This window comes from Carcharhinus amblyrhynchos, chromosome 26, assembly GCF_965287045.1.
Source record: "Carcharhinus amblyrhynchos chromosome 26, sCarAmb.v2.hapA, whole genome shotgun sequence".
In the NCBI taxonomy this organism is placed as follows: Eukaryota; Metazoa; Chordata; class Chondrichthyes; order Carcharhiniformes; family Carcharhinidae; genus Carcharhinus; species Carcharhinus amblyrhynchos.
In genome coordinates, this window is record NC_137349.1 from 2,081,829 (window position 1) to 2,109,611 (window position 27,783).

Sequence of the window (27,783 nt, forward strand, 5' to 3'; positions counted from 1 at the left end):
AAACCTTGCCCACAACAGAAGTGAGACTCACCGGTCTATAATTCCCGGGGAAGTCTCTGTTCCCCTTCTTAAACAATGGGACAACATTCGCTAACCTCCAATCATCTGGTACTATACCAGAGGCCAACGACGACCTGAAGATCAGAGCCAGAGGCTCTGCAATCACTTCTCTTGCCTCCCAGAGAATCCTGGGGTAAATCCCATCCGGACCAGGGGACTTATCTATTTTCAGACCCTCCAGAATATCCAGCACATCCTCCTTATCAACTGTAACACTGTCAATTCTACTCCCCTGCAACCCAGTGTCCTCCTCAGCTATATCCATGTCCCCCTGCGTGAACACCGAAGTTCAAGAGGTAAGCCCTGCACCACCTCTGCCCGGGCAAGCTGGAATGGGCAATACATTGGTCAGCGTCCCCCACAAGCTAGGAAGAAAAATACTCATTGGCACAGTGGTTCGCACTGCTGCCTCAGCAGCAGGGACCCGAATTCAATTCTGTGCTCGGTTAACTGTCTGCGTGAAGTTTGCACATTCTCCCTGTGCCCGTGTAGGTTTCTTCTGAGTGCTCTAATATCCTCCCATGGTCCAAAGACCCCGGACATTCTCTCTTCCACCTTCTGCCGTCGGGAAAAAGACACAAAAGTCTGAGGTCACGTACCAACCAACTCAAGAACAGCTTCTTCCCTGCTGCCATCAGACTTTTGAATGGATCTACTTTGCATTAAGTTGATCTTTCTGTACATCCTAGCTATGACATTCTGCACTCCTTCTCGATGTACGGTATGCTTTTATGTATAGTGCGCAAGAATCAGTACTTTTCACTGTATGCGAATACATGTGACAATAAATCAAATCAGAAAGATGTGTCAGTTAGTTGGATTGGTCATGGTGTCAGGGAGATTAGCAGGGTGAAGATGTGGGATTATGTGGATAGGGCCTGGGTTGGATTGTTGTTGGTGCTGGCTCGATGGGCCAAATGGTCTCTTTCAGCACTGTCGGGATTCTGTGTTTATCCTTTCGTTAAGACTAGATCTGAGCTACACTAGTTGAGTCACACTGATGGATCAGACAGGTTATCTGTGCTTTGTTCTTTGGCTTGACGATACTTAAAAGAAGCATTGCCACTTGGCAAAGAGAGTAACAACCTTCAGAGTAACACAATGATTCTGTTTACTGTACTGAAATCAATTGATTTGCAAATGTATTCTATTATTATTCCTTACAACCAGCATCCTCTGGTATAAAGCATCTTCCGTGGATAGTACAGCCCCTCCAGGTTGTACAAGTAACGACACTGCTTCAATTCAAATACAGAATTGTTTTCTTCCTCTGAGTTTGCATTATGGTCTTGTGCTTGAGTAGACAGTTGACTTTCTACCCAGGCGACTGTAGTCCTGAAGCAGCGTTGCATATTTCTCAGCTGTTTACATTCAGAAAGATTCAGTACTCTCCTGTTACCACCAGACTTCCTATGCACCATATGTTTCCCCAACCTCCCTGTATTTTTCTGGCTGGCTTCCCTGATTTGCGCATAAGTGTGGCATCAGTGGTGGGGGATTGTGCTGAGATTTGTTACTTGCTGTGTTCTGAGCCTGCTTAGCTTTGGGTTTTGTTCCTGCTGCCATTTGTGTTATTCCTATGTTTCTGTTAATTTCAGACAACTTGGGACGGCACAGTGTTTGGCACTGCCTCCTCATAGCGCCCGGGATCCGGGTTCCATTTGTGCCTTTGGTGTCTGTCTGTGTGTGAGGTTTCCATGTTCTCCCTGTGTCTGCGGTGGGTTTCCTCCGGGTGCTCTGGTTTCCACCCACACTCCAAAGATGTGCAGGTTGGCTGGATTGTCCATGCCAAATTGCCCCTTCAGTGTCCAAGATTGTGTAGGTTAGATGGATTAGCCATTGTAAATGTATGGGGTTATGGGGATAGGGTGGGGAAGATACTCTGTAAGAGCGTCAGTGCAGACTCGATGGGCCGAATGGCCGTGTACTGCACTGTATGATTTTATTCTATTCTAAGTGTGGCAGTCTGTGGCTCTCCTAGTTTTCAATCTCCAGACATTTGGCCACTGCCAGTTCGGGTCTAATTGACACGGGAGACCCAGGGGAATGGTAATTGAGGATTAGTGACACTTAATTCAAAAAGGGCAACTTGGATGGGAAAACATACATTTAGGCATGACAGTTTACCATTGAGATATCCAATACTTGGTGTGGTTCAAGCTTGGCTGTATAATAGGGTTGCCAGCTCTCCCGGAATAGCGAGATGCTGAATGGGATCAGCATCAATCTGCATGGTGGGCAAAGAAAACTTTCCGGGAGATTGGAATGCTGTTTTCCCGGTTATGGATGTTGTATACACCCAAGTCCTCGCTTGTGGTCACATTCCTGAAAATCATGATGCTACAATCCATGTTTTTTTAACTGCTCCCACTCACTGCTCCCCTCTCCTGACCCCCCTCCTCTGCGAGTGAGCGAGCGCTGGAGAGAAGATGAGCAAGGTCAGGAACTGCTTCAGCAATCATTTATTTAAGAAACCACACAAATAGCTCTGGACCGTCACACTGCACCATCGGGACACGCACTTCCACAAAATCGGGGCTCTGATTGGGATCTGGATCTTGAATGGGGACACAGATCCAGAGTAGGGAAGTGGGGAGAGGGCAATCCAGGATGCTGGAGGTTCTAGAGAGGGAAGGAGGGTGGGTGGGGAGGCTGGGACAGAAGGGCAGGGGAGTGAGAGCGGGGAAGAGAGTGGGTGGGAGAGCAGGGAAGATGGTGGTGGGGGACCAAGGAAAAGGCTGCACCAAAATGGCGCCAATCATGTCACATGGGAAACAGCATTCAGTTTATTAGTCACAACTAGGTTTACATTAACACTGCAGTGAAGTCAGTGTGAATGCCCTAGTTGCCACGCTCTGACGCTTGTTTGGATACTCTGAAGAAAAATTTAGCATGACCAATGCACCTAACTAATACGTCTTTCTGATGTGGAAGGAAACTGGAGCACCTGGAGGAAACCCACGCAGACATGGGGAGAATGTGCACACCACACCCACACAGTGATCCAAGACCGGATTTGAACCTGGGTCCCTGGTGCAGTGAGGCAACAGTGCTAACCACAAATTAATTTCATGACACTCCACACGATTACAAGCTCCATGAACTTGCCATCGTTAAAACAAACAGTGTTAAACGAATAATTGTGTTTCCAGCCTTCTCTGTAGAGGATCTCATAGAAACAAATAAAATCCTGATGGGACTGGACGGGCTAGATGCGGGAAAGATGTTTCCAGTGTTGGGGAAGTTCAGAACTAGGAGTCACAGACTAAGAATAAGAAGATTCAGGATTGAGATGGAAAAATAGAATGTAGAAAAACTACAGCGCAAACAGGCCCTTTGGCCCACAAGTTGCGCCAAACATGTCCCTACCTACCAGGCTTACCTATAACCCTCTATCTTACTAAGTTTCATGTACTTATCCAAAAGTCTCTTAAAAGACCCTATCGAATCCACCTCCACCACCACTGACGGCAGCCGATTCCACTCACCCACCATCCTCTGAGTGAAAAACTTACCCCTGACATCTCCTCTGTACCTACTCCCCAGCACCTTAAACCTGTGTCCTCTTGTGGCAGCCATTTCAGCCCTGGGGAAAAGCCTCTGAGAATCCACCCTATCTGTACCTCTCATCTTATACACCTCTATCAGGTCACCTCTCATCCTTTGTCTCTCCAAGGAGATAAGTCAGAGCTCTCTCAACCTATGCTCATAAGGCATGCCACCCAATCCAGGCAACATCCTTGTAAATCTCCCCTGCACCCTTCTTATGGCTTCCACATCCTTCCTGTAATGAGGCGAGCAGAACTGAGCACAGTACTCCAAGTGGGGTCTGACCAGGGTCTTATAAAGCTGCAGCATTATCTCCCGACTCCTAAGCTCAGTTCCTCGATTGATGAAGGCCAGTACACCGTACGCCTTCTTAACCACATCCTCTACCTGTGAAGCTGCTTTAAGCGTCCTATGAGATGAGGAAGAGAGTTGTGAATCTGTGGGATTCTCTACCACAGGAAGCTGCTGGGGCCAGTTTGTTAGATATGTTCAAGATGGGCTGTTATTTTAAACGAGCTTTGATTTCATTGAGGATGATTAATGTGCAGACCTGAAGGAGAAAGTGAAAGAAAATTAATAGTTTTTACATAAAAAATAAATTAAAAGTAGTGAAGGTGATGAGTGATGTCGACTTTGAGTGTGGAATAGAAATGCAAAGGACAATATACCTCTACAGAGTTTTAGTAATGAATAGTTACGTCCGTTTGATGTGGTGAACAGTCATTGTTCTCTCTGCTTTCGGAATCTAACAGGCTGCAAATTCATTCTGTTGAGTGGATGCCAAACTTGTTTTTCAATCAAGTGGGTTATCTGCCAATTTTGAAGGGTTGCTTTTCCAAAACCACCCCACCTCACCCACCCCACCACCCCGAAACCACTCCCGCTGCTGTCTCCTGGAACCGCTCCAGTTCAGGTTGGCAACCCAGCCTACATAGCAACCACCTTGCATTGGTTGTGAGATGTATACTGGGTGACAGTGATGAAGTGTGATATAAAACACGGCTCGGGAGCTTTGTCGCACATCCGAGTCTAAAATAACCAAACCTGGAGAAGCTTTTACTGAGTTAGACAGCTCATAAATGATATTGAAAGATAATCTGCCTGATCCTGTCGGTGTTAATTGGTCGCTAAGCAGCTAATTAGCAGCGTGGTGGCAAGTGCTTGTTGAACTTTTTCTTTTCTGTCCACCCCCTCTTTCCTCCCGATCTTTGAAGTGTGTTTTATGCCCCACTGGTGCAGGTCACATTCCTTGTGCATGGGGTTGCTACCTGTCTGGTTTTTGTGTTTGTGATGTCTGGAAAGACTTTACGTTCTCACCAATTTTCATCTCTCTCTCTCTCCTCCTACCACCGCCCCCCTAGCTTTCCCCTTGTAGCAGCATCATTGACACAGTACTGGTGTCATTTTCTCTGGGAGTTGATTAACCCCCTCTTGTTCCCCTGACTTGCTGCAAAATGGTGCCTGTTTGATTTGATTTATTATTGTCACATGTATTGAGATGCAGTGAAAAGTATTGTTTCTTGTGTGCTGTACAGTCCAAAGAATACCGTATATAGAGTATGATGTGGCGATGCCGGTGTTGGACAGGGGTGGGCACAGTAAGAAGTCTCTCAACACCAGGTTAAAGTCCAATAGGTTTATCTGGAATCACAAGCTTTTGGAGCGCTGCTCCTTCATCAGGTGAGTGGAGGGATGGGTCTACAAACAGCCCTACTCTCCACTCACCTGAAGAAGGAGCAGCACTCCAAAAGCTTGTGATTCCAGATAAACCTGTTGGACTTCTTACTATACATAGAGTACACAGGGAGAAGGAAAGGTGAGGGTGCAGAAGTTATTGCAGTTACAGATGGGGTGAAGATAGAGATCTACTTAATATAAGGTAGTCCATTCCAATCTCTGATGGGAGCAGGGAAGAAGCTGATCTTAAGTTGGTTGGTGCATGTTCTCTGACTTTCATATCTCTTCCGGACGGAAGAAGGTGGAAGAGAGTATGTCGGGGGTGCATGGGATCCTTTAATTATGCTGGCTATTTTTCCGAGGCAGCGGGAAGTGTAGACAGAGTCAATGGATGGGAGGCTGGTTTGCGTGATAGAACTGGGTTGCATTCACAACCCTTTGTAAGTGGCAATTTGCTGTTGCAGAGTTCCCCTGTGTGTCTTTGGACACTCCTATTAATGCTGGAGATTCTGTGTACATGTACACAATGAATAATTCAGAGTGGCTGTCCATGACCCCCCTACCCCCCACCACCTCCCATCCGCATCCCCTGCCCCCAAAGGAAGTGGTCACTGTCTTGTACAATTGCAGAACCTATTTGTTGTTTTAGCTAGGTAATTGGGCATTGTGTTAAATCTTAACCAGTTGTGTCTGTATTTAATCGTGAGATTCTAACCACATTGAGGCTCTCAAGCATTATTGCAGTCCATGAATATAGCCAACTGCAGGCAGGCAAATCTCCCTCAAGCCAACTGCACAGTATGAACAACCCTAAGAACCAAAGAGCCCAGTGCCTTCTGTCTTATTTGTGGCTGAGTGGTTAACACACTCATGTCTGAGTCACGAGATTGTGGGTTTAAGTCCCACCCTGTGGAATTGAACACGAAAACCTAGACTCTAGGGCAGCGTGAGTGAATGCTGCACTGTTAGAGGTGGCACCTTTTCAGACAAGCATTCAGGTAGCACAGTGGTTTGCACTGTGACCTCACGGTGCCAGGGTTCGATTCCCAGCTTGGGTGACTGTCTGTGTGGAGTTTGCATGTTCTTCGTATGTCTGCATGGGTTTCCTCCCTCAGTCCAAAGGTGTGTGAGTTAGGTGGATTGGCCATGCTAAATTGTCCATTAGTGTCAGGGGGATTAGCAGAGTAAATATATAGGGTTACAGGGATAGGGCCTGGGTGGGATCATTGGTGCAGGCTCGATGGGCCGAATGGTCTCCTTCTGTACTATAGGGATCCGATGATTATTCCTCATGTCCTGGCCAATATTTCTCCTTCAATCAGCATTCATATCATAGAATTCCTACAGTGCAAGAAAGGCCATTCAGCCCATCAAGTCTGCAAAGGGTTGTACTGTAGTTAGAACTGCTGCCTCTCGTCTCCATGGACCTAGATTCAATTCCAGCCACTCTGAGCCTGTGTCCGTGCGCTTGTGTCTGGTTCCTCCTGTTTCTTCCCACAGTCCAAAGATATGCAGATTAGGTGAATTGGCTGTGCTAACTTGCCACTTAGTGTCCCAAAATGTGCAGGTTGGATAGGTTGGCCATGGTAAATGTGTAGGGTTACAGGAATAAGACCCAGGGGTTTCCTCTGGGTGCCCCGGTTTTCTCCCATATTCCGAAGATGTGTGGGTTAGGTTGATTGGCCATGCTAAATTGACCCTTAATGTCAGGGAGATGAGCAGGGTAAATATGTGGGGTTATGGGCATAGGGCCTGGATAGGATTGTGGTTGGTGCGGACTCGATGGACTGAATGGCCTGATTCTGCACTGTAGGGATTCTGTGATTCTAGTCCCACGACTCTTTTGTGAGGGCTTTCTATGCACTAATTGGCTGCCTTGCCCACATGACGGCAGTGATTCTGTTAGTGAAGTATTTCGATGTGCTGTGCAATGTGAGCTGGCCAATCCATTTGTTGATCATGAGACAGCCACAAGCCTAACCCTGCTGGAGTCCAGCAATGTTGCGGCTGTCTCAAGACCTGGATACGAGGTTGCAAGAATAGAACTGTGTCCTGATGTGGTGGAGGGTGAATTTGTTTTGGTTTTGTTTTTGGAAAGGAGAGGTAGAGTTCAAACTCCTGACGGTTGATTTGTCATGAACGCTCGCGGCCAAAAACATGCTGTTTCCTCCCTTTCAGAGGGGAAAATCTAATTTTTTTTTGGATCATTTTTATTTTGGCCTCGGTGCTTTAAGATTGTGTTAATGCAAAAACCATTTAACTGTCTGCCTGACTGCAAAAATAATAAAGACAAATTAGCTTGCAAATAATCCATTTGTGATATTGTAGAGAATTTTTGATTTCCCATGGTGAGTGCAAATAGCCTGTAAATGATTTATTAATGAGTGTAAGTGCAGCAGGAACTGTGGCCCGAAAGTGCTGCTGCCTTGCACAGGACAAATGTAGGAAATCCATCATAGTCAGTCCTTGGGGACTGTAAATAACACCTTGTTAAATGCTGCCAACTCCAGAATTATCTCTTCAGTGTGCGGAAGCTTTAAATTCAGAGGTGTTGGCAAACTGTCTTCCTGGCAGCATCCCACATGTATATGCTACTTAACCCTTTACTATCATGAGAGAATCCTATATAACCGGATCCGCCAGCGCAAATAAGCATTAATGTCGCAATTTATTATCAATGCGGGAGAACATTCAAAGGCCCAGCGTAAACTGTTGTTCTTCCTCTCTCCCTCTCTCGTTCTCTCTCCCTCTCTCTCTGTCCCACATCTAGCAACGGTCCCCCACATGCAATCATGCACAGAACAAGCACTGTGCCCCCACACTGACGCCCCCACACTGACGCCCCACACTCGTGTGCTGTCTCTCTCAGTCACACAGTCGCTTTCGCACACTCCGCGAATGGTTGCTGACGATGGATTAATTTTGACGACACTGTGCTACAGAACAGTCCATCCTGAGACAACTCTACTGATGGCCCAGGGTGGAATTTTTCACCCCCTCCCTTGCCAGTGGGATTTTCTAGCCCTGACGAAGATTTTTGAACGGTTCACTGTATTTTACACTCTTTCCCCATCAACTTCACTGGCACCAGTAAAATTCCACCCCCAGTTTTCCTTGTGTTTCTGCCACACAGGAGTCGGCCTTTTAAACTCTCAAACTTTTTCACTTGTGGTTGATACTTTTTTACACCATTGCGCTGGGCTTGGTTCCAAAATCCGTCAATAACCCTGACGATAGTTTGACCCCTCCCAGCGTGGACTCTCATTTGGAGGGCAGCGTTGGATACTTGGTACTTGATGTGAAGTTGTCCGTGGCATCACTGTCCTGTCATGGGAGAAATCATGTAGTTTGCTCTTAGAAATCCCAGAATCAAATGAAGGCAAAAGGTTTACAAATAATTACATAGCTGTTTATACGGAGCCTTTTCATTCTCATTCTGGACACTGGTATATCTTGGATTCCATGGAAGGTTTGAATTCCATAATTACCAAATATGCAGAAACCATTTGCATTGGCCCAGCTTGTGAATGTACTTCTCCAGGTGATGTAAAATGTATAGACGGATGTGCCATGCTCAATTCTTGGCCTAAAGTTTAATTAACGGATTCCAGTGGTGTCGTACTTCCAGAAGTTGTGAGTGTATCTGGCCATTATCCAGCAATCCTTGAACTTGTATCTTTGGAAGCATGGCTTGTTTGAGGTTGAATCTGAGAATTGTCAAATGTTAATGAGTTGTTCTAACACTTGCAGTGTAAGCTCGTGCGTGCAAGGTGACCACTCGGATAAAGTGCTGGAAGGCTCCAGGCCCTTGCGTGGTACAGTAGTTAGCACTGCTGCCTCACAGCGCCAGGGACCCGGGTTCAATTCTGGCCTTGGGTCGCTGTTGGTGTGGAGTTTGCACATTCTCCCCATGTCTACATGGTTTCTTCCAGGTGCTCCGTTTTCCTCCCAAAGATGTGTGGGTTAGGTTGATTGGCCATGCTAAATTGCTCTTTAGTGTCGGGGGATTAGCAGGGTAAATACATGGAGTTAAGGGGATAGGAGCTGAGTAGGATTGTTGTCGGAGCGGACTCGATGGGCTGAGTTACCTCCTTCTGCACAGTCGGGGCTTTATGACTTTTTTGTGTTGTGGTTCAGTGTAGGGATTAAGAGAAGGGATTTCAGGAACAAAAAATTTTGTCAGAGGATGGTTACGGTCTGGAATGCGCTGCCTGTGAAGCTGGTGGAGGTGGGATGCCTCCCATCCTTTAAAAAGTACCTGGATGAGCACTTGGCATGTCACAACATACAAAACTATGGGCCAAACGCTGACACATAGGATTAGGTGGGCAGGGCAGGGCATTTCATGCATCGGTGCAGACTCGGTGGGCTGAAGGGCCACTTCTGCACTGTAGAATTCTGCAATTCTCTTAAAATATTTTAAAAAGTCTGTAGTTTAAAAATCAGTGCTTCTTATTTCGCTCTGTCAGTGGGTAAGCCTGAAGGTTATTATTACAGTATTTGTGCCATATGACCGATTTTACCACCTGTTATCACACACACCAGTGGGAAGTGCCATCAGTTCTATTTGATAGCTCCGAGTGTTATAAAGTCTTTGAAATAGGACTTTAAATACAAATACTTAGTTTTGATAAGGGATTAAGTATTGAAGGAAAGTTTGTTTTTATAAGGGATTAAATAAACAAATTTAAATGGAGAAAAAGGTTTTTATCAGCTTTTTTACATAATGAGATAATCCATAGACACATAGAACATTATTTTGTTTAATCTCCCCATGCGTCCTGTGGTCTACCCCTGGTGGTTACTGGGTGAGTTGGCATGGAAGGTGTAAGGGTAGTGGATAGGGAGTTGCTGTAGGAACTATAAAGACTCATGGAGTTTGGTAAAAGCTCATTGGTTGACACAGAGGGCATGAGGAGTGGGTGGAGATGCATAGTTTGGCAAGAAACTTCTGAGGGGCCATTGACAGTGGCAGGAATGGGGTGTGTTTAAGGGTGTTGTGAGGGCTGCTTTCTCTGTTTTGTCCATCCTGGAACACCAATGCGGGCCTTTCGTACAGCCTTGTACCCGGTAATCTCCCCTCCCCACCCCCGAGAATGAAAATGATGACACTGGGCACTTTCTCCCGAGTTGGGTTTACAGAGCGGGAAATTTTCCCAGCAGCACTCCCACACAGAAGAAAAAACTTATAAGGCCACATTATATTTGAGTAGGTGGAACTTGTTTGACAGGATTCTTGCCTTTTATGTTGCCGATAGTCTTGGTCTGGAACATGTCTATGGCCGGAATTCTCAGGCTGACAGGATTCATTGGTCCCATTGGTGGCACAGCCCTGTGGCCAGTTTCCTGGTGGCGTGGGGTGGCTTCAATACGAATTCCCATTGACAACAGCGGGACCAGAGAACCCCCCCCACCAGCTGAGGGGAGGCTAGAGCACCTTGCCCTGCTGCCTGTCCAGCTAGTTTGTGGCCATTGTTCAATCCCTGTCTGTGGGGAATACCAGGGCGGTTCTTTACATTTCTCGGTTCAGTGAGACATCGGGTCTTCATAACAAAATGCCTGACCCTTTTCTCCAGTTTGGCTTTCTGCTGACTCTGTGACTCAGTACTTTGTGGTTGTAATATATGTATACAATATACTGCATCTGAGTGTGGGATCAGCAGTCCCTGGAGGATTGGCATCTGGTCATGCGGTCTCGGATCTGAACTATAGAACAGTGCGCACCTACAGTAAAGAGCTCCCCAGTGTTCAATTTACCAAGCCTACCTCGTGGTTCTTTAGGCATTTATTGTCAATAGGTGCATAAAAAACAGGGGAAGATAAGGGAAGATGATAGCCTGGTGGTGGTACCGCTAGATTATTAATGCAGAAACTCTGTTAGTTAATGTTCCGGGCACCCAGGTTCAAATCCCACCATGGCAGATGGTGAAATTTAAATTCAATATAAAAATATCTGAGTCTACTGCTGACCATGAACCACTGTCAGGAAAAACTCATCTGGTTCACTGATGTCCTTTAGGGAAGGAAATCTGCCGTCCTTACTTGGCCTGGCCCACATGTGACTCCAGAACCACAGCAATGTGGTTGACTCTCAACTGCCCTCCAAAGGCAACTAGGGATGGGTAATAAATGCTGACAACCAGCAACGCCCATGTCCCACAAATGAAGGAAAAAGTGATGTTGCTGAGGGTGGGTTAAAAGATTTTCTGACTGGTGTGAAAATGGGGAGGGTCCATAAAGCTGCAGAGGAAATTCAGAAGTTTGCTTGCAATGGAGGTTTGTTCTTTAATTGGTTGTGTTGCTGATGACCCATTTTTGGTTCTTTTTTTTAAAAAAAGAGATGATTTTGATCCTTGCAGACACTTTAATTCCTGTGAGTGATTTACTAACCGGTACATTCCTGTGAATTTGTTGCTTTTTTTTGATGCAGAACTTGAGCCAGTCAGATAATTGTGTGACAGGAGACGGTTTCCCATTAAAGCTGAGATGGATTTGGTTACACACATGTTGAGCTGCGTAGAGGTGGTGAATAGGAGCTTCTGTCATCGTGTGGGTTAGGTAGTTAATCTCCTAATTTAGCTCACTGCTTAGAGTAGATATTCAGAGAATCCCTACAGTGTAGAAGGAAGCCATTTGGCCCATCCAGGCTATACCAACAACAACTCCCACCCAGACCCTATCCCTGCATTGTGTGCAGTTTTGGCCTCCTTTTCTGAGGAAGGACATCCTTGCTCTCAGGGAAGTGCAGCGAAGGTTTGCCAGGCTGATTCCGGGACTGATGTATGAGGAGAGATTGATTAGGTTAGGATTTTTGCTGGAGTTCGGACAACTGAGGGGAGGATCTCATAGAGATTTATAAAATTCTAACAGGATTAGACAGGGTAGATGCAGGGAGGATGTTCCTGATGGTGGGGCAGCCCAGAACCAGTGGTCACAATCTGAGGGCTTGGGGCAACCATTTAGGATGATGATGAGGAGACATTTCTTCGCCCAAAGAGTGGTGAGCCTGTGGAGTTAATTACCACAGGAAGTAGTTGATGCCAAAACATTGAATGTATTCAAGAGGCGGCTGGATACAGCACTTGGGGGGAATGGGATCAAAGGTTATGGGGAGAAAGTAGGATTAGGCTATTGAGTTGGATGATTAGCCATGATTGCGATGAATGGTGGAGCAGGCTCGAAGGGCCAAATGGCCTCCTCCTGCTCCTCTGTTCTGTGTTTCTGTGTAACCCCGCATATTTACTCTGCTAATCCCTCCCCCCGACACTTGAAGGGCAATTTAGCATTGCCAATCCACCCAACCCTCACATCTTTATTCCGGGAGATTGTAGCACCTTCTAGCTGTTGTCGATTCCAAAGAACAGTGCGAGGTGATTGAGGTTTGGAGGAGGCATGAAGAGACAAGAAACCGAGGAATGTTTGCATCTGGCCTCAGTTGCTGGGAGTATCTCGAAACAGCTCCACCGGGAGTTTAGTTGCTGGTTTACTATCGATTCTGTGAGGTGTACATGGAGAATACTTGTCTGTGTTTGTCCCCTGACTCAGTGAAACCAACAACACTCGAGCACTGCTGGTACTTGAGAACCATTTTGCTTTGTTCACTTATGTGCTAAGTGTCACATTGACCTGTCTACCAGTGAGGATTTGGTTGTGGCATGAAGCAATTTAAAAAAACAAAAACGCAGTTTTTAACAACATCAATTTTATTTTGGTGTAAATTGCTTGAAGTACGCTGTACTTGTCTGAAGTGGCATCTACTTCTCTCCTGTTTTTAGGAGTTTTTAAGGTTGGGAATAATTTATTAATTCTTGAACTAATTTGTATTTATGGACCCCTGACTTAATTGGCTTTAAAAGTGAAGTGGATGGTGATATCATTGAGTTGGAAGAGTTACATTTATGTTGCATCTTACTCCGAACCAGACCATGAATTCAGAGACTCATAGACACTGACAGCGCGAGAGAAGGCTGTTTGGCCCATCGTGTCCACGCTGGTCAACAAAGATCTAATTACACTAATCCCAATTTTCCAGCACTTGGCCCATACTCCTGGAGGTCACAGCAGTGTAAATGAATATCTAAATACTAGGGTGGCACAATGGTTAACACTGCTGCCTCATAACACCAGGGACCCGGATTCGATTCCTAGCTTGGCTCCACACTGTTTGTGTGGAGTTTGCACATTCTTCCCGTGTCTCCATGGGTGTTCCAGTTTTGTCCCATAGCCCAAAGATGTATGGGTTAGGTGGATTGGCCATGCTAAATTACTCCTTAATGTCAGGAGAATAGCAGGGTAAATACATGGAGCTGCAGGGTTGGGGCTGGGTGGCATTCTGGTTGGTGCAGGCTCGCTGGGCCAAATCCCTTCTGCATTGTAGGGATTCTATGATATTCCTTAAATGTTACGAGAGTTTCTGACTCGACCATCTTTTCAGGCAGTGAGTTCCAGATTCTCACCATCCTCTGGGTGAAAAAAATTCTCCTTCCCTTCCCTTTTAGCTTTCTACCTCTTACTCTCAATCTGTGCCCACCCCGGTTATTGACCCCTGTGCCAGTCTGCTGCCCAGTTTAAAATCTCACTTGAGAAGCGTCACTATCTCTGAAAAGTTAATCTGTATTCTGCCGGACCCTGAAAGTTGTTAGGTGGCAAGAATTTAACGGAGGCGTCTGTACCTCCTAAAAGGTGTTGCGTGACCACTTACTATGCACAGCGGAGGGGCAAATTATGTCAGTATTGTGCTTGAGCCTGCAGTTTAATTGTCACTTGCCTCTGTGGGCTGCACAGTGTGAGTGCTGATGGCCCTGGGGGTCTTTAGGCACAAGCGAGGACCATCGTTGTGTGAGCTTGCTGACAGTCTGTTTGCAGTAGAGAATACAGTCTGTTCAAAGTATGTTTACTGAGTGTGCGTACGTGTGCGAGATTCTTCACGGCTATTGCTTACTGCAGGTACCCAACCATTTATTTTAATTAACTAAATGTATTAAACCCGAGATTTGTTATTTGAATTCCTGATTTTTTTTTCTCTCTCTCCCGGTTTGTGTGAGGTGATCGGACCAGACTGGGTGGGGAAATGTTATTTTGGCTACGCTTGCTGTGTAGGATATTTTTCTCTCTCTCTCTCTTGACTCCCTTCCAGTTCAAGTCACATTAAATTGCGTCACTTTTATCTTCCCTGCTTTGTGTGTGCTTGATGAGTCTGTCAGCCTGACTGCTTCTGTGGCTGGAATATTCCGGAGTATGTACTCTGTCTCCGAGGCTTGTCTCTGTCTCCTGTATTTTTGCATTCACTCTTAAGTGCTGAATCCTAATTAAAAGCTAGAGCTCCCAATGTTGCCAGGGTTTTAATCAATCCCCCTTTGGCTGTCTTTCATATTCTTTTAAAAGCAGCGTTAATCTTAAGTACAGACCTACCTTTTTAATCTGAAGGGATTGAAGCATTACTGATAGTTTGATGGTAGTTCCTCTGAGTTGGATAGTATCTTGGAGACTATTGACCCATACATACCCTGCTGAATTTTTGTGATCAGAGAGCACTGCTTGCACCTGGTTTGACAAGAGACAGCGTTAGCTGAAGGCAATTTCGTAACCAGACTGTTTGATTTTGCGGCCCGGTGGCACTGTGGTTAGCACAGCTGCCTTGCAGTACCAGAGACCAGGATTCGATTCCCGGCTTGGGTTCTGTGTGGAGTCTGCATGTTCTCCCCGTGACTCTGTGGGTTTCCTCCGGGTGCTCTGCTTTCCTCCCGCAGTCCAAAAGATAAAGAGCAAAGAAAATTACAGCGCAGGAACAGGCCCTTCGGCCCTCTAAGCCTGTACCGATCATGCTGTCCTACTGAACTAAAACCCCCTACCCTCCCAGAGACCATGCCCCTCAATGTCCATCCTATTCATGTATTTGTCAAGATGCCCCTTAAAACTCACTGTCGTATCTGCTTCCAGCAGTGAGTTCTGGGCACCCATTACCTCCATGTAAAAAAAATCTGCCTCGTACATCTCCTTTAAACCTTGCCCCCCGCACCTAAAACCTGTGCCCCCGAGTACTTGACTCTTCCACACTGGGAAAACGCTTCTGACTATCCACTCTGTCCATGCCCCTCATAACCTTATGGATTTCTATCAGGTCGCCCCTCAACTTCCATAGTTCTAGTGAGAACAAACCAAGTTTCTCCGACCTCTCCTCATAGCTAATGCCCTTCATACCAGGGCAACATTCTGGTAAATCTTTTCTGTACCCTCTCCAAAGCCTCCACATCCTTCTGGTAGTGCGGTGACCAGAATTGAACACGATGTTCCAGGTGCGGCCTAACTAAGGTTCCATAAAGCTGCAACATGACTTGCCAATTTTTAAACTCAAAATACCCCGGCCGATGAAGGCAACCATGCTGTATGCCTTCTTGACTACCTTCTCCGCCTGCGTTGACACTTTCAGTGACCTGTGTACCTGTACACCCAGATCCCTCTGCCTATCAATACTCTTAAGGGTTTCTGCCATTTACTGTATATTTCCTATTTGTATTAGACCTTCCAAAATGCATTACCTCACACTTGTCCGGATTAAACTCCATCTGCCATCTCTCTGCCCAAGTCTCCAACTGACCTATATCCTGCTGTATCCTCTGGTCCTTATCACTATCTGCAAATCCACCAGCCTTTGTGTCATCCACAAACTTACCAATCAAACCAGTTACATTTTCTTCCAAATCATTTATATATATCACAAACAGCAAAGGCTTTACTGAAATCCATGTAGACAATGTCCACTGCCCTACCCTCATCAATCATCATTGTCACTTTCTCAAAAATCTCAATCGAGTTAGTGAGACACGACCTCCCCTTCACAAAATCATGTTGCCTCGCACTAATTATTTCCAAGTGGGAGTAAATCTGTCTCAAGGAATCCTCTCCAATAATTTCCCTACCACTGATGTAAGGCTCACTGGCCTGTAATTACCTCGATTATTCGTTCTATCCTTCATGCTGGTTAGGTGCATTAGCCATGCTAAATTCTCCTGGTGTACCCGAACAAGCACCGGACTGTGGAGACTAGGGGATTTTCACAGTAACTTCATTGCAGTGTTAATGTAAGCCAACTTATGATATTAATGAATAAACTTTAAACTTCACAGACTGATTTATTTCATGGACTGTGGCAATCTTAAATATGCTTGTGAGAGGGGCCCACAATTCAGATATATTAAGCTGATCTTTGCTCCCTAGCTATGACTGTAACACTATATTCTCTCCTTTCCTTCTCTATGAACGGTATGTTTGAGTGTATAGCGCGCAAGAAACAATAATTTTCACTGTATCCCAATACATGAGACAATAATAAATCAAATCAAATTGTACTCGTTTAGTTAAAGAAAGAGCTGAATATAATGCAGGCAGCTGAGTCACTGCCACCCCACCCCACTCCCTCCTCATCCCCCCCCCCCCAATCCACAGGCAAAGCCCACATGGAGATAACTGGCTTTGTGTCAGCCTGTCCGTCCGCAGGCTGGACAAGGGCCGAGGGCAACTTCTGCCCCACGCAGGGGAGGAAGCCTCACTCTCAGGAGCCAGTCAGATTTCCTGATAGCTTCATTAGTCCCAAGCACGCATTAGTGAGTGTTGCTGAGACCTCAGCAAGAGGAGGAGAAAGAATGGATCCATGGATTCCCGGAGACGGGTTAGCCCGCAGCCTTGCCCTTGAGGGTGGGGGTGGTGAGTTTTAAGGATGAAGGAAGATAGGAAGGAAGGTGAGGCGGTGGGGGGGGGGGGGGTCACTTCCCGATTGGCAAAGGGCAGCCCCCAAAGACAAAACACCTTCCCCCTCCCTCCCTTCTTCCCCCCCCCCCCACCCACCCACCACCTTGAAGATATTGGCCCAGATTTTCCAGTCATTTATGCTGGCGGGATTCTCCAGTCCCGCTGCTGTGAACGGAGATTTGGCTAAGCGCTAAATTCTCTGTCCTCGCTTACAGCGACAGTGAGGCGTGAATGGCTGGATAATTCCGGCCTTTATTTTTTAAAAATCAGCATGGTGTTTCAGCCTGACTACCCACATCTTATGTCTATGTGTTATGGTCTATGGACAGCATATCACCTGGGTCGATAGGCTGGGTAGCAAACTTAATTGACCCTTGATTACCAATTGAAATATGGTGGAGGGGGCTGCTGATTTCTGTGCCCACCCCAACCTCTCCTTATAACGGGGTGGGGGGGGCGGGGGGGAAGGTGGGAGCTGGGTTGGGAAGATGGTAGTATGGATACCCCCCCAACCGTCTGTGTGGGTTTTGCCCCGGATGCTGTGGTTTCCTCCCACAGTCCAAAAGACGCGTTGGTTAGGTCCATTGGCCATGCTAAATTCTCCCTCAGTGTGCCCGAACAGGGCCAGTGTGTTGCGACTAGGAGATTTTTACAGTAACTTCATTGCAGTGTTAGTGTAAGCCTACTTGTGTTTCAAAGCGCGTTTGCTCTCGACATGCTAAGGGAGCTGCCAAGGCAGTTAATTAGCCGGGGGTTTCTGCGGAGTTGTTGGGTCACATACTGAACTGGTGAACTGACTGCTTGTTGTGCAAGATTTGTAATAACTCACAAATCACTAATGTGGAGTGTGCTTGCTAATCCTTTGGAGCAAAACAGAATGTTAGCAATCCACTTCTTGCATTAGCTTCATGAATTCACGTTTGCAGCTCCGTTTTTAGAATATTTTTGTTTAAAACGTAATCCTTTTCTTCCTAGACAGAAATTGCGAAGAGACTGAATGTGATCTGCGCTCAGCTCCTTCCTTACTTATCACAGGAAGTAAGTGTGACTTTTAATTCATGTAATTTATTAATTCTTTTTTAACCTTAAACCTTTGAAATGTAATGTTTTTTTAAATAGCAGATTAAGTTTCAGGTTTTTTTTGCACACCTTGTTTGTGCTTATTAGATTTTTTTAAAGTTTATTTTAAACTTTAAACTTTATAAACATTAACTTTAAAAGAATTTCAAACTTTATTATAGTTTATAGAATAGATAAATTCTGCATACTATAAAAGCTATACTTGCAGGAAAGAAAGGTAAACTTGCTTTTACATAATGCCTTTCATGGCCAGACAAATGTCCCAAAGCCCCTCAGTGTCGGCCGAGTATTTCTGGACTGTCATCACTGTTGCGATGTCAGAAACACCGTGACCAATCTACCCGCAGCAATCTTCCAGAGGTAACAGTGCGACAATGAGAAATAATTCTGTTTTTTTATGGAGGATTGAGGGATAAGTACTGGCCAGGAATCCAGAGCTAACTCACTGCTCCTTGAACTAGTGCTGTAGAAACATCTGAAAGGGGTTTGGATAGTGTAGCTGCTTCCTCTTATCAAATAGTACGAAACAGTTGGGGGAGTAGTGGCACATGTGGGCTGGGGGGGGAGGTAAAGGGAGACAGAAGTGGGAGTTGAGGGGGGAATGGGGATAAGGGAGTGGGAGAGGAGACGGTGGGCTAGGAAGGGGGAGAGAGAAAGAGAGTGTCCCAGTGTATAGGGCCAATCATTTAGATCTTGAATGAAGAGAAATTCCTTCACTCTAAAGGATTGCAAGTCCTTGGAATTCTCTATCCCAGAGGGCTGTCGATTCTCCATCATTGAATACATCGAAAGCCCGGATAGACAGATTCTTTTAGTGTCTCGGTGGGGGGAGAGAGGGTATTGTGCAGGCAGGATAATGGAGTTGAAGCCCAAGACCAGCCATGATTAAATGGTGGAGTTGGCTCCATGGGCCAAATGGTCTCATGCTGTTACTTCCTGTGTTCCTACACCTACTCGAGAGAGGAAGCGGGATGCTGGTTTAACATCTCATCTGAAAAACAGCCCCTCCGACAGGGCAGCACTCCCTCAGTACTGCACTTGATTTTTTGTCAGTCAGCCTTGATTTTTGCGCTCAGTTCCTGGCGTTCAATCTGTTCCTGATTCAGAACATTGTGTGTTATGGGTTAGTAAAATGAAAGGAGTGTTCAGTGTAAGGCTTCAAATAGAGTCCCTGAGCCAAATTGCCAGGGGATCTCCTGAGGTTATAACCCTCGTCTCTGTATATTTGCGATCAAGATTTCTGGATCCTTCTATATGGTTTGACAGTTTTACGCAGTAAAGAAAAGAGCACATCCACACTCCTGGGTTTCAAAAGAAAACTTACATTTATTTGTTGCCTTTCACAGCCGTGGAACATTGCAAACTGCTTTACAACCAATTAAGTGTTTCTATATTGTATTGCCAAGGTAACTGGCCCTATTCTTTAAATGATAGGATGTGGAATCCCCGGAAGGGTGTTGATTTTATAAACTATTTATGGTGATAAATGTCCACTCTGCACTATTGGTCCTTGAAGGTGATTTAACCCTGTTACTGTGAATGCAGGAATTGAATTGCTTTATTCCAAATAATTTTACCAGACTTCCTTGCTTTTTGGTATCTTTCCAGCATCAACAACAGGTAATCCAGACCATAGAACGTGCAAAGCAGGTGACCATGGGCGAGTTAAATGCTGCCATTGGGGTACGAGGACTTCCCATTCTACCACCCCCAGTATGTATACCTCTTAACGTTTATTCCAATGAAATGACTTTCCTCAGGCACTGTACACTTCGCGTGACTGGCATTTCCTGCATGGCTCTCTGCCCCAACTCCACACGAGAAAGGAAATGATGGTAAACCGTCCACTACCCTCCAGAAAGGAATTAGTAATGAGACTCTTTGAGGTAATAGTAAAGCTGACTCATCTCGTATCGTTGCACTATGACTGAAACCCATAGAATGATTTCTGTAGGGAGGCCATCTGGTCTGCACCTACAACAACCCAATCCAGACCCCACCCCTGCAAGTCCATGCATCTACCCCATTAGCCCCCCTAACATTAAGGGGTAATTTAGCACAGCCAGTCCACCTAATTTGCGCATCTTTAGAGCATAGGACGAAACTGGAGCACCTGGAGGAAGCCCGCACAGACACGGGGAATGTGCAGCCTCCCCACACACAGTAACCTGAGGCCAGAATTGAACCTGGGGCCCTAGGGCTATGAGCAGCAGTGCTAACCACTGTGCCATCGAGCCGCCCCCATGCCGCTACGATTCTTTGACTAAAAGTAATAGAATCATAGAATCCCTTCAGTGCAGAAGGAGGCCATTCATCCCAGTGACAGCAATCCCACCCAGGCCCTAACCCTGTAACTCCACCTATTTATCCTGCTAATTTCCCTGACACTTAAGTGTCTGCCTGTTCCACCGGGTTCGAAAGCTGGGATGGCGTTGGGATGAGGTGGGTGACATGGTGGCACAGTGGTTATTACTTTAATGCTGGCAGGAACCTCTGGGTGGCATGGTGGCACAGTGGGTTAGCGCTGCTGCCTCACAGGGCCAGGGACCTGGGTTCAGTTCTGGCCTCGGGTGACTATACTTGTGGAGTTTACACATTCTCTGCGTGTTTGCATGTGTTTCCTCTGGGTGCTCTGGTTTCCTATCACACTCCAAAATGTGCGGGTTAGGTTGATTCGCCATGATAAGTTGACTCTTAGTGCCGGGGGATTAGCCAGGTAAATACGTGGGGGTTACAGGGATAGAGCCTGGGTGGAATTGTTGGTAGGTGCAGACTTGATGGGCCGAATGGCCTCCTTCTGCACCCTAGGGATTCTGTGGGTTGGTATCAGTGGGAAATCCCATTGACAGCGACGGGACCAGAAGTTCCTGCAAATAGTGTACCGCATCCCATTGAAAGAAACGTGCAGCGTGGAGGCAGCAAATCCCACCCATTGTCAAAGGCCAAAGGTCAATTCGCTGGAAGCATTGCCAGTACCTAATGATCAGTGGACTTGGCTAAGGCTTGATCAGCTCTGGTTTGAGGGACTGCAAATACCCATGAATAGTTTCTAGTTGGACAACATCTCTGATGGAGATCCCTCTGAATAATGAACTTGCCTGAAGAAGTGGGAACAGGAAGGAGAATCCCAATCTCTTCCTCCCTCTGCCAATAGGGTTCCATCCTTTCGTCAGCAAGTAACTGTTGAAACTATTGGAAAGAAAATATATTTTGGGGGAAAAAAAATTGCTTTTGCTTAATGATCTATTTTTAAACCTTTAGATTAAGTTGATGTATTTGAATATATCAACACATAATTAAAAATGGAAATTGGAATATTTGAAAAAGAACTGGTTCACATTTTAAATTGTTCTCTTTTTTCCTAAAGTCGAGTTTTGGTTTTTTGAAAACCTAAATTAATTGAGCAATGAAATATTAAGCGTTGCCTTTAATAACTTAACTGTTTAATTTTGTTCATGTTTTATTATTCACGATGGTGCTAACTGGGAGGATTGTGATGTGGAGGTGGGGCCATTTGGGGGTAATAGATTGATTGACTGATTCATTGTTGATTTAGAGTGCTGGAAAGCTGTCCAAAATTTACATTTTAAGAGTGGTGTACTCCCAAACCATCTATCCGCGAGCAAATAAATGTTGTGTGCGAGGTGCTTGGATCCCCTTTCAATATACTTTTGCGTTTTTGCCTCTTCCACCATACAATCCGAAATGTTCTATAAAAATCATGGCCTCCTTCTGCACTGTAAAAGTCTATTCAGCCCATCGAGTCTACACCGACCACAATGCCACCAAGGCATGATCCTCACAACCCAATGTATTTACTATAGTTAGTTTCCCTGATACTTAGGGGCAATTTAGCATGGCCAACGCACCTAACCTGCCCATCTTTGGACTTGGGGGGGAAACCCACGCAGACACGGGGAGAACGTGCAGTCTCCACACAGACAGCGACCCAAGCCGGGAATCAAACCTGGGTCCCTGGCGCTGTGAGGCAGCAGTGCTAACCACTGTGCCACCGTGCCGACTAACTTATTGAAGCTTTCGTTTTGTTTTATTGAATGGCGCAGTAGGCTCCAGGGGCCAGGTAGTCTACCCCTGCTCCTAATTCATCTGTCCATATATCTGTTGGGAGAAGAAATGCCTCTATTATTGATTAGTGGACCAAAACTTTTAATGGTCTCTTTTGTCCTTTTAAAGTGTCCTAGGAGTGAGTGGGTTAACCTCCGCCCACAGTTGATGTACGGCTCATGAAGTAATGCGGCGAGGGAAGAAATGGCTTTATGCACCCTTCCCAAAAATGCACCTCCTAGTTTGCTCTGCTTTTAAATGACAAAATATGCAAAATTCCTTGCTTCAACATCTGTATCCTTACTGCAACGGTTTAAGCGACATTTGCTCATGTCTTGCAAATGATGTGGAAGTTTCCCCTATGCATGCAGCTTATTGTGATGACATGAATGTGGACTTGTTTCAGAGGGGTGAAATATTTTGGACAATGGTAACCATTGAGATTGTGGGAAGATAGGTGATTGAGAGCTGGGTGATGCTGTGCTGTGTTGGTGATGAGGTTGATGGCGGGTGCCCCATTTCAAGGATTTTTCTCCAGCCATTTCATTTTGCTGTTGAATTTGCATGGCAGTTAGCACTTGTGGTTCTATTGTGCCTACAGACAGCACTCTAGATTACTTAAGCTCACCGCTCTGGGATTTTGGTCTCCAGCGTGTCTGAAGGGCAGATGCTTGGTGGGTGAGCTTGTTTCTGATGGTTCAAACCGCTCGTTTTTGCATACTTCCTTTTTTGTTCTATATTAAATTGCGCCACTCCCCGTTTCACAAATTGAAACTTCTTTAGAACCCTGGGGATCACGCTTCTCTGCTCCTCAGAGAGTAGAAAGTGCACCAAAGACCTGAATCAGATGACTTTGTTGCAAATTGCTAATGTGCTCTTTGTGTGTCTGTCACAGTTTTGATTTGATTTTTTATTTTAATTTATTATAAGAACAAAGAAAATTACAGCACAGGAACAGGTCCTCCAACAGGTCCTCCTGCACCCACCATGCTGTCTGACTGAGCTAAAACCCCCTCCCCTTCCGGGGACCATATATATCCCTTTCTTCCCATCCTATTCATGTGTATGTCCAAACTCCGCTTAAAACTCACTATCATTTCTGCTTTCACTACCTCCCCAGCAGTGAGTACCAGGCACCCACCACCCTCTGTGTAAAACAAAAACTTGCCTCGTACATCTGCTTTAAACCTTGCCCCTCACACTTTAAATCTATGCCCCCTAGTAATTGACTCTTCTGCCCTGGGGAGAAGGGTGTTGCGTGTGTTGGTATGCAGTGAAAATTATTGTTTCTTGCATGCTATACAGACCAAACATACTGTTCATAGAGTACATAGGATTAAAGGAAAGGAAAGAGTACAGAATATAGTGTTACAGTCACAGAGAAAGATCAGCTTAATATATGGTGGCCCCATTCAAAAGCCTGGTGGCAGCAGGGAAGAAGCTGTTCCTGAGTTGGGTCGTACGTGACCTCAGACTTGTATCTTTTTCCCGATGAAAGAAGGTGGAAGAGAGAATGTCTGGGGTGCATGGGGTTCTTAATTATGCTGGTTGTTTTTCCAAGACAGAGTCAATGGATGGGAGGCTGATTTGCATGCTGGACTGGGATTCCTTCACAACCCTTTGTAGTTTCTTGCGGTCTTGGGCAGAGCAGGAGCCCATACTAAGCTGTGAAACAATCAGAAAGAATGCTTTCTCTGGTGCATCTGCAAAAGTTGGTGAGAGTTGTAGCTGACATGAGATTAGACATGACATTAGTCTTCTGAGAAAGTAGAGGCATTGATGGGCTTTCTTAACTATAGTGTTGGCATGGGGTGGACCAGGACTGGTTGTTAGTGATCTGCACACCTAAAAATGTGAATTATTAGTATTGTATTAGTATACAGTGAAAAAGTATTTATTCTTGTGCGCTATGCAGACAAAACATAATGTTCATAGAGAAAGAAAGGAGAGGGTGCAGAACGTAGTGTTACAGTCATAGCTAGGGTGTAGAGAAAGAACAACTTAATATAAGATAATTAGAGCTTTGTTCGAAAGTTTGAAAGAGTTAGAATGGAGTTTTAAGAGCGTAGAATGAAAGTAAAAGATAGGATTAGAGGGTATACTGGGCACAGCTCGTGAGAGAGACGTTGCCACACTCTGGCACTATCTTGTATTATGCTGGTTGCTTTTCTGAGGCAGCGGGAAGTGTGGACTGAGTCAGTGGTTGGGAGGCTGGTTTGCCTGATGGACTGGGCTACGTTCACAGCCTTTTGTAGTTTCTTGTGGTCTTGGGCAGAGCAGGAGCCACATCAAGCTCTGATACAAGTTGAAAATGTACTTTCTGTGGTGCATGTGTAAAAATTGGTGAGAGTTGTAATGGATGTACTGAATTCCATCCACACTGGATGTATGTAGTAGCACTCCTTGTCTTTTTCTGAGTTGTGGTGGGAACTAAATTTGCTTTAAAATAGTGGCTCAGTGATTGGTGAGTGGGTGGGGGTACATAATTGAATAATTGTGGTGCAGTGGGTTTGATAGGTTTGTTATATCATGAAGCCGATACTCAGTGGCATTAAGACAAGTGAGTTTCGATGTGATGATGTAACCTTGAGGGCAGTTTACTGTTTTCTGCTTCCTATCAATCTCCCTCATGGTTTTGTTACAGTAAAACTGCATTTCTACTTGTATTGTCTTTCCATCGCTATATTTCCATCAATAAAAATTTGAAAAAGTAGCAGGGACTTTCTTCGATCCCTTCTTTTATTTGATGTAATGTAATCATATATGGGATTGCTCTCTCTAATACATCCTCTGGTGTTTCCTGTAATACTGTGACCTCCTGCAAAATACTTGGTTTTTTAATTACCTCGGTAATCCAATACCTCAGCAGTCTAACGGGCCAATTTTCACCATTAATCAGCAGCAATGGGGCTTGATTTTCAATCATCAATTTCCCTCTGCTAAGACAGTCCAGGGGTGTCCATTAGAGAGAGAATGACACTGACTTGGTGGGAACTGGAGCCTCTTTTGGTAATTTGGAAAGTGCGCTTGTGTGAGATTTCTTAGCTCACTTTAGTTTTCAGCTTGCTTCTCTCTCTGTCTGCTCAGGCACATTCTGGGTGGCGGGAGTTGGATTGTTTGCAAAGAGTGGGAGATTTGTGACTCTGACCCAGGCACTACTCAGCAAAATGACAATCCTGGAAAACCATGATGCAGATTTCTCCTAGATGGCTACACACAATGGTGCTTAGAAATGGTTCTAAAAATACTTCGGCCTGTAAATTTTGTGTCATGTTAACGAGTAGGGGGACTTAGAAGACTGGGAGTTGGATAGCACAGGCACGACAGTCTGAATGGTATCCTTCTGGTTTCATAGACTGATCTGAAGAGACAAAGGAAGTCAGTGTGTGGCACGGTGGTGCAGTGGTTAACACTGCTGCCTCACAGCACCAGGGACCTGGATTTGATTCCGGCCTTGAGTCACCATCTGTGTGGAGTTTGCACATTCTCCCGGTGTCTGCGTGGATTTCCTCCGGGTGCTCCAGTTTCCTCCCACAGTCTAAAGATATGCGGGCTAAGTTGATTGGCTAAATTGCCACTTACTGTCAGGGGGATTAGCAGGGTTGGTACATGGGGTTATGGGGATAGGGCCTTAGTGGGATTGTTGTTGGTGCTGACTTGATGGGCTGAATGGCCTCCTTCTGCACTGTAGGGATTCTGTGATGGACTTTTTTTTAAAAGTGTTATGGTTCAGGTCAGAAACTCACGTTTTATGAAGCCCATCTGGATCACAAGTTTTGCACCTTGAATTTGACTAGAATAAGCATGGTAGGTTTCACTTCAGGTATGAATCAAATGACCCACTAGGGAGCTTTTGTCAAACAAAGTTTATTTAAGAATATCATTAACATATATTGTAAGAATATTTCTCAGTTACAAGCAACACCAAAACAACCACAATAATGCATAACCCTTAACAAATATAGGAGCTGTCCCATAAACAAGACCCTTCAAACAGATTTAATACAGCATAGACTAATGCTGACGTGATACTGGAATGGAGGCCTTTGGATGTAGTCCGCAGTTCTCTGGATAGACTCAGAACAATTTCCCAAAGCACGAGGGATTCTAGGCAAGCCTCCAACAGATTCCCCTTTTCAGAAAGGCGAGATCTTGGTTTCAGATGGTCAGCAGAATTTCCAAAACCAGGAAAAGAGAGAGAGAGACTTCCTTCCAGCTTGATGTCCCTTCTAAAACTAAAACCTGCAGCTCCAAACTGAAAATAAAAAGAGTTTCTGTCACCTGACCTTCCAACCGGTTTTTCTCTTACCAATGCAGAATCACAAATATCCCAGTAAAAATAAACAAACCCCTCTTTAAGCAGCAACAAAAAGCCTCCTCCAGGTTAGAAAATAACTGAAGCCAGAATAGCCTGCTTACAATTGCAGGAAACCTGGTTTCGAGAGCATCTCTTAAAGGTACACTAACATCACAAAAGTGCTGAATTTAAATCTGTAGAAGTTGAATTTCCTGCGCTCTTAGATGTTTTTTATCTATTTGTGGGATATTTGTGAAAGTTGGTGAGAGTCATAGCTGACATGTCAAATTTCCTTTCTCTTCTGAGAAAGTAGAGGCGTTGATAGAGGTGTTAGTGGGCTTTCTTAACTTCTTCATCTTTCTTTGAAAGATGAGTCATAGCCACAAAAACAAGGGGAGAGGCTAAGAGGTGCTAATGGCGGCCCGTAGAGAGAATAGAAGGTGTGAGTGGTCAAATGGCAGAGAAGCTGAAATCAGAGGGTAAACTGTGACAGATGAAGATGTGAGGGATGGGGGTGGGATATGGGTGGGCAAGAGATAAGACTGAGATACAGGGGGAGAAAAGGTAAAAGGGGGGGATGGATTAGGGAGAAGAGTGGGGGAGGGAAAGAAAAATAAGGATGACAGAGAAATTAAAGGTAGGGAACAGTTAAAAATTAAATAAAATGAAAACAAAGGGGTCGAGGTGCGGTGGAGTGAATCATCTGTGGTTGTTGAATTCGGTGTTGAGGCTGGACGGTTGTACAGAGCCTAGCCGGAAGATGTTCCTCCAGTTTGCGTTGAGCTCCAGTGGAACATTGCAACAGTCAAGGACTGACACTTGGGCAAGGGAGCAGAATCGTGTCAGGGTCGTGATTGCGCACAGACCCAAGGTGCTCAGCAAAGCAATCACCCAGTCTACGCTTGGTCTCTCCGATATACAGCAGGCCACGTTAACTACATTAGCTGAGTTTCTGGATTTGTAATCTAGCGATAATACCACTCGGCCATCACCTTCCCAAAATATCCTTCTCCTCTCTTTATTTTGACTTTGTGTTCCTAGTTTTGCTTTGCTTCAGATCATTAAACCCTTTCATTCTGAGCTAAGATCTTTTGAGACTAGGTGCAGTCAGAAGCAGGGGACAGTTTCTGTTCCTCTCTCTGGATTTTGAATCTGCGATGTTATTACACCAGCTTTTCCATTTCATGCTTGGGTCTCATTTCTGCTGTTGGCGAGTCTCAGCATTTGGAGGAGGGAACCCAAAAATCCAGCAACTACATCCAGGAGGCTAGGGGGAGGGTAATCACGAGGGAGGACCATGGAGGGGG

At 45.4% G+C, this 27,783-nt stretch overlaps 1 protein-coding gene across 1 annotated transcript in view; it reads left to right on the plus strand.

Moving 5' to 3' along the window:
• The window catches only part of LOC145358786 (transducin-like enhancer protein 1), a 215,486-nt gene that overhangs the window by 89,435 nt on the left and 98,268 nt on the right, over positions 1–27,783 (plus strand). The window contains exons 5-6 of the mRNA XM_080213073.1: positions 18,010–18,072; positions 19,723–19,827. Coding sequence (XP_080069199.1) covers positions 18,010–18,072; positions 19,723–19,827 — 168 coding nt within the window. The remainder of the gene's footprint in view (positions 1–18,009; positions 18,073–19,722; positions 19,828–27,783) is intronic.